Source organism: Perca flavescens, chromosome 19 (assembly GCF_004354835.1).
Source record: "Perca flavescens isolate YP-PL-M2 chromosome 19, PFLA_1.0, whole genome shotgun sequence".
In the NCBI taxonomy this organism is placed as follows: Eukaryota; Metazoa; Chordata; class Actinopteri; order Perciformes; family Percidae; genus Perca; species Perca flavescens.
In genome coordinates this window covers 18,956,198-18,969,626 of record NC_041349.1, presented here as the reverse complement: position 1 = coordinate 18,969,626, position 13,429 = coordinate 18,956,198, and the positions used below count along the sequence as shown (strand labels likewise).

Sequence of the window (13,429 nt, the reverse complement as noted above, 5' to 3'; positions counted from 1 at the left end):
TTCAAAGAGTTCCTGCAGGACAAATTCGAGAAGAAAAAGTGGTGAGAAATTTGGTTTAGTCTGCAACATAACATACTAATGTGGTCAGGCAGTAGTAGGAAAGGCCTAAAGGTGAATAGGACGGAAATGTCTCAACAACTATCACATTAACTGCCATGAAAATTGCTGCAAACAGTCGTGGTCCCGTAGAGAATAAATCCTTATGACTTTGGTGATTTCCTGACTTCAGCGCCACCACAAAGTTGACATTTTAGTTTTTTAGTGAAAAATCTCAACAACTATTGGATGGATTGCCATGCAATTTGGTGCAGAAAACATTAGCATGTTAGCATTGTCATTCTTACAGCTCAAAGGACTTTACGATTTGATGTAAAGCACTTTGAGCTGATTGTATGTAGAAAAATTGCTATACAAGTATAGTTTGTTATTATTATTGTAACATTGTTAGCATGCTTTTTTTAGGGCATTTTTTTCTTCTTCTTGAAAACAGTTCCAAAATGACTGTATTACAGATTAATTTTCTGTTGGACTTTCAGTTGTTCCAAGCGAAAGGGCGTAACCGGGCAAAATTAGATCCAAACAAACAACTCATGAAGTTTGTTCCAAATTTAGACATTCACTGTTTGAAAGGGACACGCCTACTTGGAAAAATTAGCTCAAGGATAAGAGCAGCTTTCACGCTGGGAATAAAAGACCAGCCATTGTTTTGGGTTTAGTTTCAAGTCCAAGAAAATGTTCTTTGTCATGACGTTTGATAGGTAGATGACTGTCTGGCTTTGATTGTGCTTTTTATGAGTCTGTGCAACTACACAGACTCATTTTAACGGTACTAAATAACCTGTCTCTTTCAGGCATTTTTCCAAAAGTAAGAACCGGAGGGATGTCGAGGGTCCTTGGAGCCCGGGGGTCCAGGCAGTGCCCCCTTCCCTTGGTCCCTTAGCGAGCCAGGCTCCCTGCCATAACCTGCCCCCTAACGCCAGGTCCACGCGGCCAATGGTGAGCGAGCTTAACATGATCTGATTGTGCGTGTAATGGATTAAGAGAGCCTCAAGACCGAGAGTGGGTGGGTGTGGTAGAGAACGAGTATGTGAAAAGAGCTCAAAGAGTGTTTTTAAAAGATAAAGAGGATAGAAAGGGAGGAAACGACCTGAATTTGCTCCCACACTGTGGCAGAGAGACAGAGACTGATGGGTCGGACAGTGAGAGGGCTAGGTAGCCTCGACATCAAAGCCGCTGCTTATGAATTATTGAGAAAGCATGAAAGAGACTCACTTCTTCTGCCTTTTGTGTCTTTCTCTCTACCTCCCATCTGCTTCTGTCTTCCCACCTCTTGTCCGCCAGTCTCAGTCCCAGCTGCCGTCATGGGATCGAGCTCCTGCGATCTCGCCCGCCGACATGCGGACGGACGTGTTCACCGCTCGGCCATCGCGCTCCCAAAGCTTCAGAGACCCCTCTCTGAAAGGTTGGAGGTTGATCTTCATCACGGGAGTTGACATTTTTGGACCGAATGTGATCGATCCCTTCACCCATTTGTCCTTTTCTTTTATCTGTTGTCTCTCTCCCTCTGATGTAGATCCCTCCCTGTGCGGGATAGAGAGACAGCGGCCAGGCTCTATGTCGTCGGCGCTTGGAGCTCAGAGCCACGTCCCCTCCTTCCCCGCCCTCCCGCGGCCCTCAGGTGTGTCCCCCCCCCCACCCCCCCCCAATGAACCCCTTGTTTTCGATTCCGTCTTGATCTCAATCAAGCTAGAAAATGTCATTCATCACACATCAACATTCCACATAAATCAGTAGATATGTAATACAGTACAAAGCTAAAGGACCACAAAAAAACTACAGGAAAGAGTGTACCTGTTGTCGTCCACCTTAATGTTGTATAATGAGCATTACATGGATTGCTGCTATAAATAGAAACTACAGTATATTCTATTCTGTGGGCGTCTAGCTTCAAAGTCTGCCAGTGCATAGTGTCATCGTGTTGTCCAGAACATGCAGAATGTTTTCACAGATTCTGGCTGACTTAATGCCTCTTTGGGAAGGACAAAGAGAGACTCAGCCTGCAGTCATAGTTTTCATTTTACCATATCGTGTGGGTTTAAAACGGCTCCGTGTCATCATCTTAGCACACTGGGTTGCTTTTCATGAATAGCAATATTCAACAGGCTGCTCAGCTGGCCAAGAGTGACAGCAGGGACGACAAAAGTTTCATACAACGTCAGTGACAAACTCTCTTTCTCCACTCCTCCCTTAACTTATCCCTCTCTCTTTTTTTCTGTCTTCTGTCTGTCTTGTCTCACTCTCCTCTCTTTCCCGACAACGTAGCCAGTAGCTCATTCAAAAACCACTTCACTTTAGGTAAGAGTCTTACCTCGGTTGGTGCTGCGTCTCGCCGTAAGACGCAGCACCAACCGATGCGTTTGAATGTGTGCTGAATGGCTGAGATCAATAAGCTCTTCCTTGCTGTATCGTTCCTAATAAATGGCCGGTCTGTAGGCCGGTCTGTAGGCCATGCTGGAATGCCACGCCTCGACATGCATGTGAATTAAGCTTCATTTTAAAATCACAGTTTGAGAGAAGACACAGCACTTTAAATTCAGCCGCCCAAGTCACGGCTGGCCAGTGTCACATGCTGGAATTGCGGTCAATATTTTACTTCATCAGTCAGGTTTCCTACTACAAAGCCAGATCTGGAGGGTCAAGGACAGACATACACACACACACACACACACACACACACACACACACACACGCAATGTTCCCTCGGAGGAAAAGGAACAAGTTTAAAGTAATGCTATTTTTAGGCCGTGGCTGCTGCTGCTCCCACGTTGGCGTTGGAGCATTTAAAGACTATGTAGGACACAGCTGTAATGCCACGATACACACTCACATGCCGAACAAGTATTCCAGGAAGTTAAGGTATGTTTGCACAGATAGGTTCCCATCTTGAGCCCTACAGTAGTATATGATCACATCCCAAAAACATGCAGCTTCACTTGCTTTATATCTTCATAAAATCTAAGTCAAGTCTGGTCTGGTTTCTGTCACTGACCCCTCCGCTGACAGAGGAAGACGAGCTGGATTAAAAAAAATAATTTGTGTCCCCATGCTAGCATTTTTTGGGCTGATCCCAGCATGCTTTGTGACTGTTTGTAGAAAGCTTGCTACCTGCAAAGACGTTCATTTCCTGCCTTTGTTAACGTCTAACAATTATATTCTGTCGTCTGTGCTTTGAAAACTATCCCAGAAGTTGTTGGCTCGCTGCTGTGCCTTTCTGTTTTTTGTTGTCAATGCTTAACCGTGATTACAGCACATGCTAATCCTGCATTTGACAAGCCTCATGGCCATGGTAAAATAGCATGAGAACAATTGCTTTGCTTCATGACTCTTTTAATCATATTGGTCCATATGAATAATATCATTTCTACATTGGTATATAACATGTGCTACCATATAATCCGATTCATGTCAATGAATTGATCTGGATTTAGCATGATAAACAATTTAAATAGTATTGCTTAATTAGTGTCAGTCCTTGGACAAAACAGTCTCACCTCAAGGTCCATTTAGTAGTTCTTAAGTACTTTTCGACCGTATCAAATAATCCTCTTTAGGAGATGGAGTTTGCAGATGTCATGGAATTGTAGATTTTACATTTTTACGTACTTTAAAGCAACACTAAAGAACTTTTCCTGCTTCGGTCCCCCTACAAGTTGGAAGAGGATTTGTCCAGTTCTTTCGAACTACAGATCCGCTACCCGATCTGGCAAACTTGCAAAATGTGATGTAATGGACAATTCCTCTTCCAAAGTGGGAAAAGTTCTCTAGTGTTGCTTTAAAAGTGCTGTAGGTAGGATTGCGAAGATCCAGGCTTTATCCAAAAAATTTGAACATCAACAACTCCTCAGTTCCTCCCCCCTTTGTGCTAAAGCCCAAAACGGTCTCCTAAGCCCCTCCCCCCACAAGGGAGAATGAATGCGTGTGATTGACACGCAGTTAGACACCCCCCCTCTGATCCTGATTGGTGTATCTGAACAGGGAGCGGTGGATTTTTGCAAATCGCACTACAGGCTGTAGGTGGTGCCAGAGGAGCCGGATTTCTTTTTTAAATGACCTGCTTCATGTAGTTCTACTGCAACATGGGGTCAGTTTCAGCAAATATGACAGAAAGTTAGTTTTATAAGTCTTACCTACTGCATCTTTAAGGACTTGTCGTCCGTGTTGCCTTGAAAACAGAGGCAATAAAAAGTCATGTAAAGTCACTTGATATAATTATATTATTTTACCTCTTCATGGCATAACTAAGGTTAAGGCTAAGTTTTTTTTCTCAGCCCTCGGCTCAATTATACTTTTTATAATAACCTGTAGAATAAGTTGTGGTTTTAAAAACTCCAAATTGTGAATTGCAGATGACTTGCACCAGCTCCCATCCTCTGTCTTTGCACTGAAGCTCAGTCTGGTTGTCTCGCTCTCAAGGTCGCACAGTATCGGCCTCGGGGACTTCGGGGCCCTTCAGGGCCTTCCCCAAGTCTCTCAGCGTGGACTTTGGAGGTTTGAACCATGCTCAGCAGCAGCAGCAGCAGCAGCAGCAGCCTCTGCCCCAGTCTCTGTCCCAGCAGCAGCCTGGAAGTGCCAGCCAGACGACACAGCCTGTCGGCAGCTCCAACGCCGACCGATACGCTGCCGTGTCACATCTGGACAGTGTCTTCTGTGACACGTCAACGGTCGCAGGTAGGACACATTTTGAGTGCTTGAATGCTTGTAATGTTCATCTTAAGTTTCTGTTATATCTGTATGTTGATTTGTTGGATATTCAGCTAATAGAGGCAGAAGCTTTATACTTCTACTCCAGTACAGTGCCACCTTACATTTATTTGACCGGTAATATAGTATGGTTGCTTAGTTACTTTTAAGATTTAAGATATGAAAACGCATGTTCAGCTTATAAAATACAACACGGTGTTAAAAGATTTAACCAGCGGCTCCAGCCTTTTTGCCTTTTTACCCCCTATGTAAAAGCAGTGTCCAGAACCTTTTTAAACTTCGAGATGGTTTGACTCCCAACAAAAAGTTAATGTATTTCACAATATTCCAATATACACAAAAAAGCAGAGATTAGAGAAAAGTCCCAATAAATCAATACCTATTTCTGTAGCAGAAGCTGTTTTTTTTTCTTCTTTTCCAGGGTCCATTTTTCTCTTTATTTTTAAGTACATTTTGCTGTTAATTCTTATGTACTTTAGCTTTAAGTGTGTGCCTAAGTGTTTTTACATAGTTGTACTGGCACTTTCACTGCAGTAAAGGACCTGAGTAGGTCTTCCACAACTAAGTAATGTATAGATAGAGATGCCGAAGGAGAGTTAGTGTGCACGTGATGCAGATGGTCACGGCAAGCTTAACTAGGGTTGCGTAACACCCTTACTCCAAATGCCAAGGCTTTTGGCAGCTGAATTATGCTCATTGTGTTTGCTCCAGATCGTGCACAGATCTGATTTTAAAGGGCCGTGTACGTTTTCAAAATCTGCTGCATTTGTCTAATAACCAAGGCGGCGGTTCAATTGTACAGGATTCATGTGAGGAGCACTCCAGCTTCCTACAGTACGCTTTGTTGTTTTCCACCTTCATCACAGCCTCCCTTGCCTGGCAGTGTAAGGAGGTTATTGATTTTCTTCCCCCCCCGCTTCACTTTGATTCATATCAAGGGTGAGCACCAATATTCTATTCAGAGGATTTGTGAAGCTTTTGTTCATCTGATGACTTAAATGCTTGCGATCAACTGTTGGAGCTTTTTGTGCAATTTTTTACTCACATTTCAAGATAATAGTTGCACTAACACTTGATCTCTCGAATAAGCGCTCGTTAGAGCCTTGAGGTGACGAGTCGTGGTGTGTGTGTGTGTGTGTGTGTGTGTGAAATGCTTGTTCGCAGCTCCACCTGGTGGCCCTCCGCAGTACAACGCCATCTTCGGCAGCAGGCTCTCGTCCAGCTCTACTCCTGCCAGGTAGAGAGAAAAAAAACAACAGTTTTGTCAAATCAGCTTTTGTTTGATGTGACTGATTTTTTTTCTTCTTCTTTCATTTCCTGCATGTGGAGCCCTTTTTAAAGGTAACATTCTGATCAATCCTTAATTTTTCTACTTTTCCCCAGTTCCCCCGGTGTCGATACGGTCTCCAGCTCCCAAACTTTTGCAAGTAGGTACCAAGCATGCACTGCATTGACCCCTCCTGCACTGTATTTACGTTCAGCTCCTTCATCTTTAAAGCTGCCCAACACCTCTAAATAGGATGCATCAGTGCGACTCAGAGCAGTGTTGACTTGAATAGACAGGAATGTACCCTGTCAACCCCACACACCGTTAATTATCTCCCCGTCTCTTCTACCCCCTCTGTCCCTGTGTCTCAGGTTTCCCCAACCCATTCAGCTCCAGCTCCAGTTCCATCTCCGGCTCCGCTTCCCAGCAGCCCATTGCGCTCTCCCCCAGTAACCCCTTCAGCAACGCATCAGGAGGTGAGACTCATTCACTCGTTCAAGGTCCTTCAGACGTAACTCTGCTACTCACCTCTTTACGTCGCATTGTTTCTTTAGGACTTCTAACCATGTTTTGAAAAGATGATGAGGAATATGGAATATGGTGACTATATCCTCAAAGGTTGTGGTGTTGTTTCAGAGAAAGGCTTCACTTTACTTTCCAGAATTACATACTCCATATTCTGTATGTTACATTACATTACTGTCATTTAGCTGACGTTTTTATCCAAATCGACTCAGAGTTGCGTTTACTCCAGAGGCGTACAATTACGTATCTGGAGCAACTAGGGGTTAAGTGTCTTGCTCAGGGACACATTGGTCGATGTATCGCAGTGGAAATTGAACCCAGATCTCCCACACCAAAGGCATGTGTCATATCCACTGTGCCATCCCCACCACCTATGTAGAAGGAGTCCTTGTAAGGACTTCTTCTTCTTCTTAAATCAATTATTCTATCCAAAAAAAGTCTAAGGATCTTACAGTAAGAGTTAGCCTTTCATCAACTGTTTGATCAACGTTAAAGGAAATGCATGAAGTTTTATATTTTATTTACAGTTGAAGCAGTTATTTGCTTAAGATTAGTCAATCGTCAGTAAATTAAATGGCGATAATTTGGATAAAAGATTTGTTAATTCACTGGCTTGATCAAGAAAATATGGCAAATGTTTGCTGGTTTCAGCTTTTCACATGTGAAGCATTGCTGCTTTTCTGTGTTATATATTATTTTAAATTGAATATCTCGTTTGAACAAAAGTAGTGGGACAGTGAAAGACATCTTCTTGGGGCTGTCAGAATTTTCATTGGCATTTTTTCGCAATTCTTTTTTTTTTTTTTTTTACTTTTCATAGATCAAATGATTAATTGAAAAAAATATGGATTTTTACTCTCAATTTGAACTATGATTATTGATTTGTGACCAATTATGTGTTATGTTTTGGTAAAAGGCATGGTAAAATCATGCACACAATGATGCAATCATTTTCCAAAGAAGCCAGAAAGAGTCCTTAATTTATGGAGCTGAATAAAACACACTTTAATACTTCTAAAACAGTATTTTCTAATAAAAACACACACACACACACACACACACACACACACACACTCACACATATTGGATAATTCCTCTGAGGAATAAATGTGTGAAATTAAAGGTCCAGTGTATAACGTGTTTAGTTGTTCATTATCTAAATCTGTGTTGCCCGTTCACAAACTTGGATATTGAAAAGAGCAAGAGAGCGGCGTCATCAGAAAAAAAGCGTGAAGGCTACCGTAGCTGTAATACGTACTTTGAACTGCGTGGCGCGAGAGAGTTGATTGCGATATACGATCTAAACGCTAGATGGGAGAAATTCCCACACACTGGACCTTAAACATTAAAAGAATGGATGTTGTAATGATTTCCTTGGACGTTTCCTGGGAACAACTAATGTAATTTGGCAAAAAAAGAAAAGAAAACTTTCTGAGGGAAAAAGTTCTGAGACCGTTCCATTTGAGTTTTGTTCGCTGTGCTAAGTTCATAAGCATTTGTTAATTTCCTTCAAAGACTCACTCAATTTAAAGCCAAGCAAATATTCATTATTGGAAACTTTATTCTTCATTTTTGTTCAATTGTAGCCTTTTTGTGCTGCTGACCTGCTCTGCACTGGCTAAACACTCAGCCATTACTAAGAACCTAACAAATAGAAAGCATACAATAGATAGAGTACTATAGAATAGTATTTTCCAAAAGAAACAATAAAAAATAGATAGATAGATAGATAGATAGATAGATAGATAGATAGATAGATAGATAGATAGATAGATAGATTTTTATTGATCCCAAAAATAGGAAATTACAGTGTTACAGCAGCAAAATATCAAACACAAAGCATACATACAGAATATACATGAAATAATAGGATACAATATACAGGAAATAATAAATAGGGTAGACTACAAGAACAATATATAGGTAACATATAACACAAGATATAGGTAACATATAACACAAGATATAGGTAACATATAACACAACATATAGGTAACATATAACACAACATATAGGTAACATATAACACAACATATAGGTAACATATAACACAAGATATAGGTAACATACGCAGCAATCACACGTCATTTATTATTTATTATTATTCTACTTCATTATGTGAACTACAGCTTCGATATTAGAACTCTTCTATTCTTGCAGCTCCATTTTCACGTATTCACCGATATCATTTGACCAGTGGGATAGCTCATTACTTCTTACGTTGCCTCTGAGATTCCATATAAAACACAGAAGTTAACAGGACAACGGCTCTCTGTGATTGGTTCTACTTTAAAGCCAACTAACAGTCTTTTTCACATGGACTACTGAGCTGCATCTGATCTGGCCGTGTGTGGCTGCATCATCTCTCCAGGTGACTCCAGTGCGTTTGTCACCTCGCCCACCTCCGTTTTCCCTACGTCCGCCTCCTTCCCAGCACCCAGCACCCAGAGTGCATTTCATCATGAATCAGCCAGCAACCAGGAAGCCAATGGTAACGTTTTTTTTTTTTTTTTTAGATTATTCTATGATCATTTTATTTTGTGGTGTCCAACATTGCGTCTGTGTAATATTCAGTTTCTTAAGTTGAGGTTTTGAATTTGTATGATAATTATACTTTTAGTTATAATACATTTGAAAGCATAAAATGGACCTCAGGCTCATCTACGTCACATGCAGACCCCCTAACGCTGCTTTCTATAGCTAAGAGATCTTTTAACTTTTGGTTCCAGTTTTATCTTCAAATAAGGTTCTACACTATTTATACTATACGTGTATAATATATTTTTAATTTCGGTTCATGCCATACATCAACAAACCATCTTTTCCGATACAGTTTGTGCTGAACTTGAACATTTTACACACACACACACACTCACACACTCACTCACTCACTCAGTATAGAGCTGCTGCTGCTGTTTTCACACCATTGAACATGTTTTTCTGTCATGTTGCTGTATGTGTGTTTCAGGTTTTGCCTCCTTCCCTGCGCCCGACTCTCAGCCCAAAGTCCCTCGGCCCATGTCGGTGAACCCGTTTACGGTGAGTTCACTGCCGTGCAAACAAGTGGCACCAAGTGCACTTCATGGGGGATAAAAGACGGGCTAATTGGTATTTTTTGCAAACTCTGTCTTTCTACTAACAGGAAGTGTAGTAAGGTCCTGTTGTTGATTCTCACCCTGCCTCTCTTTTCTTTCAGGGGAATGTTTACCCCAGTCGAGGGACGTCGCGGAACCCTTTCATCTGATTCCCTCCCCCAAATCCCCCCCTCTCCTTACTTCACCCAACCCGTTCATCTCTGGGAACCGAGGGAGAAGTGAACTTGAGGAGTCGCTGCCATTTCAATGCCTCTGGAGTATTCTCACCCTCTGAGGGAGGGTTTGACGTCCTCCCTCTCCTCTCTCTATCGCCCCCTCTCTGTCTGTGTTTACGTGTTTGTGGAGGGCAAAGAAAACGTGTGAATGTAATGATGAAATTTGTGGACGTATGAGATCGGTCGCCTGCTGTGTTTGTACCACGTGACATTATGTCAAAAGGTGTTTGTGTGCCAGTGGACGCCACCTCAGGGCTCTGTGGGAGTCATGAGTAAACGACGCCTCTATGATTTTTGCAGAAACACACACACACACACACACACACACACACACACACACACACACACACGTATATGAGACACACACATAAACACACATGCCACTGCTGCTGCTACTTTGCTTTCATCTCCTGCTTAAAAGTGCAAAAAACAAACAAACAGGCCACCGATAAATTCATCAGCGTGGTCTCCTGGTTTAAAAACCATTGCAGTCTTTCAGTTTTCCAAAGGAAGAGCCAGTTGAGACTGTGCATCAGAAGATTCTTTCTACAGATGGTTATAACGGCCTTAACAGCCTCCTGATGCATGTAAATTAGCATTGAAAGATAAGACAGGCTTTTCTCTGTGATGGGTGTGTGGAACATGTTTGCATTTGTCACTGTTTTTTTTTTTTTTTTCTCAGGTCATCCTTTGAAGGATAATCTATGTTTTCCACTTCCTAGGCTGCATGCGCTTTGAGGGCTAACAGGAGATTCTACTGAATGTAAAAGCAATTTCAGAATAACTTAAATGTGTATAAAAACTTCATCGCTTTCATTTTTCTGGACCAAAATGTTTTTCGCTTGATATATTTTTTTTTTCTTTTCATTTGACATGAAGGTGAAGTACATTTCCCTCATTTTGCCAAAAAGAAAAGAGAGATTCATGTGTCTTTGTAATGACAAGTATTCATGTTCATAAAATCAGTTTGTTGCTTCTTAAGACAGTTTGGCTCTGGGTGTTTCTTTTAGTGGTTAATGTATATGTGTATATTGTGTTCAACGAACCTCTCATAAACAAAAATACAAGCATGAAATGACTTTGAGAATATATATATTCTTAGTTCTTGAGCTTGAGAAGCTAGTTTTTTTAAGGCGGTAATGAGTTCATCAAACAGCAGGGGGCGCTTGATATCCACTTTTCTCTGACCTCATTCACAAGGTTACTTTGGGATGCAAATTGCATAACAACATACATAGTGCATAAGCACACAAAGATAGAAACCTTTTTATAGCTTTCAGAATGACCTTAAAACGATGTATTGTCAATTTAAAGAACTCTAAAACAGCCATATTATTAATATGTATATATGTTAATTGATTCTTACAGACATGCACCAATGAGAGATGGAGGTTTCATTGCTCAGCCAGACAGTCAACAGATCAAAATCATTGTACTCAAACAGTCTGATTGGCATAAATATGGCGTTTTTAAATGCCTCATTTATTCAATTACAGCAGCTTAATCCGCTGTTTGTGCAGCATTTAGGAATCAATCACTATAAAACGACTGTATTTGATGGTTTCACTATTAACCTAGATTTAAAATATTAAGCGAAGTCGCTGCATTTGATGTATTTCAAAATCTGCATGGCGCTTTAAAAGTTGAGTTCATCTAATACGAATACAGAACAGAGGGGGAGTTTTTACAATAAATGGAACAGGGTGGACTCGTGGTCGAGCCAACACTGAAATCTTACTCCACACACACAGTGGAAGTGTTGCTGCATTCACGTGCTGTGGGAAATATTGCACGTTGGTTGGGTGACCGTTGAATAAACTTTCAATGTTTAGTGAAGATGCAATACAAATGCAATACGTTGGAGAATGCACGTTATAGCAGCACAAGAAACGGATACAAAAAGGAAAAGAGCCAATTAAAACGAATTTAAACCTGACTTTTCCCCTTTATAGTACAAAATACTGGCATACATTCTACCACATTCAAGTATTTGTCTTTTCTTCCAGTAGTGTTTAGTATTGTTTATTACGTGTACATTTTTGTTTATTTTTGTTATCATTATGCATTATCTTACTGTTGATTTCTATATTATAGTTACCTGTTCATTACGTGACTCAGCTGAACAAAGTACTACATACATTCATGTATATTACATACCTCTATTACATTTCTATATTTTTCATACCTGTACATAACTGTCTGTATAGATTCACTATATTCCCAAAGCTCGTCTAGACAATACAATTTCATCGAAGCACCTTACTACATTATTACATTCAAAGAATGTGCTAGACTTGCACTCATCATGTAAATTACCAGGAACTATCACTGTGTGAGTGATTAGTGTGTGGTCCTGGTTTTTAAGTTTTAGTTCAGTTTTTAGTTGTGTTTTTATTATCTTATTTCACCCCCTGTTTTTTTCTGGTTGTAACAATTCCCCATTTCGCTAAATAAATATGTACTCTACCTCTATCTCTATCTATTATTAAATCCGGATAGAGATCACTGGAATGCACGAAAGAAATGATGGTAGCTCTGTTGTCGGAGCTCTGCTGTCAGAGCTCGGGCAGGGTCCGTGAACGCACCGCCGTTCCAGAGTACAAGCACAGCGGTGATTGACAGTCCTGATCCACGGTAGCTGCTCTGCAGCAACAAGACCGGAGCCGAGCAAGGCAGGCAGGGGTGGGGGAACGGAGAGAGACAACAGACTGCAGCCAGCCGGACAGGCTCTGTGCTGTGTGCTGTGTAGTAAATGGGATTAAACCGCCCAGACAGCGCTTGGAAACGCTAGCAGCACTACTTAGTAATAGTAGTAGTAGTGGAGAGTAGGGGGGGAGCTCCGCGCCGAGTTGTACCGCATGTGCTCGCCCGTTTGGAAAACAGAAAAACAACCCAAACAAGAGGAAAACTAACGATAGCTGCAGCCGCCAACCATTCCCCGGTTCAGGGTCAGTATTCGGGACTCGCGGTAGCACAGCGACCCAAACCGACCCCTGCCTCCCCTCTCACATGCCTGCGTTGATGTGGGAGAGAGAGAGACAGGGGAGCGGAGCCAGGGGACGTTTGATTTACCCCTCTAAACTTGCAGAAACACTACAAGAAAAATACAACACGAGTTTGTTTTAGTGGAAAATAAAAGAAGATATCGCGCGTCATGGAGAGCCAAGCGGGCGACCTCCAGAGCTGCGAGGACGTGCGGAAGAGCGGCTACCTCCGCAAGCAGAAGTCCATGCACCGGCGCTACTTCGTGCTCCGCGCCGCTTCGGAGCGTGGCCCGACCCGCCTGGAGTACTACGAGAGCGAGAAGAAATTCCGCGGCAAGGCCCCCGTCCCGAAGAAAGCGGTGGCGCTGGAGACGTGCTTCAACATCAACAAGCGGGCCGACTCCAAGAACAAGCACATGATCGTGCTGTACACCCGGGCCGAGAGTTTCGCCATCGCCGCGGAGAACGAGGCAGACCAGGACGAGTGGTACCAGGCCATGGTGGACCTGCAGTGCAAAAGTAAGTCAAAGACACTGCGTGCATGCATGCATGCACGCATGCATACATGCATACACACACTCA

The 13,429-nt window shown here is 42.1% G+C and overlaps 2 protein-coding genes across 6 annotated transcripts in view; both read left to right on the top strand.

Moving 5' to 3' along the window:
- The window catches only part of agfg2 (ArfGAP with FG repeats 2), an 18,265-nt gene extending 7,421 nt beyond the window's left edge, over positions 1-10,844 (top strand). For 3 of the 4 annotated variants that reach the window (XM_028606124.1, XM_028606123.1, XM_028606121.1), the window contains 12 exons: positions 1-41; positions 852-996; positions 1,342-1,462; positions 1,574-1,678; positions 2,323-2,355; positions 4,474-4,728; positions 5,926-5,998; positions 6,145-6,188; positions 6,400-6,504; positions 8,925-9,044; positions 9,522-9,592; positions 9,750-10,844. The exon at positions 1-41 is cut by the window's left edge and continues 75 nt beyond it. In XM_028606124.1, the coding sequence (XP_028461925.1) occupies positions 1-41; positions 852-996; positions 1,342-1,462; positions 1,574-1,678; positions 2,323-2,355; positions 4,474-4,728; positions 5,926-5,998; positions 6,145-6,188; positions 6,400-6,504; positions 8,925-9,044; positions 9,522-9,592; positions 9,750-9,797 (1,161 nt within the window). In that variant the 3' untranslated portion in view covers positions 9,798-10,844. The remainder of the gene's footprint in view (positions 42-851; positions 997-1,341; positions 1,463-1,573; positions 1,679-2,322; positions 2,356-4,473; positions 4,729-5,925; positions 5,999-6,144; positions 6,189-6,399; positions 6,505-8,924; positions 9,045-9,521; positions 9,593-9,749) is intronic. The other variant, XM_028606122.1, reaches the window with a different exon arrangement.
- A 1,622-nt stretch (positions 10,845-12,466) lies between these two features.
- The window catches only part of si:ch73-335l21.1 (insulin receptor substrate 1-B), a 42,143-nt gene continuing 41,180 nt past the window's right edge, over positions 12,467-13,429 (top strand). For both annotated transcript variants that reach the window (XR_003690910.1, XM_028564002.1), the window contains exon 1: positions 12,467-13,366. Coding sequence is in view for 1 of the 2 variants with exons in the window: in XM_028564002.1 (XP_028419803.1) it covers positions 13,018-13,366 (349 nt within the window). In the remaining variant the exon portion in view is untranslated. The remainder of the gene's footprint in view (positions 13,367-13,429) is intronic.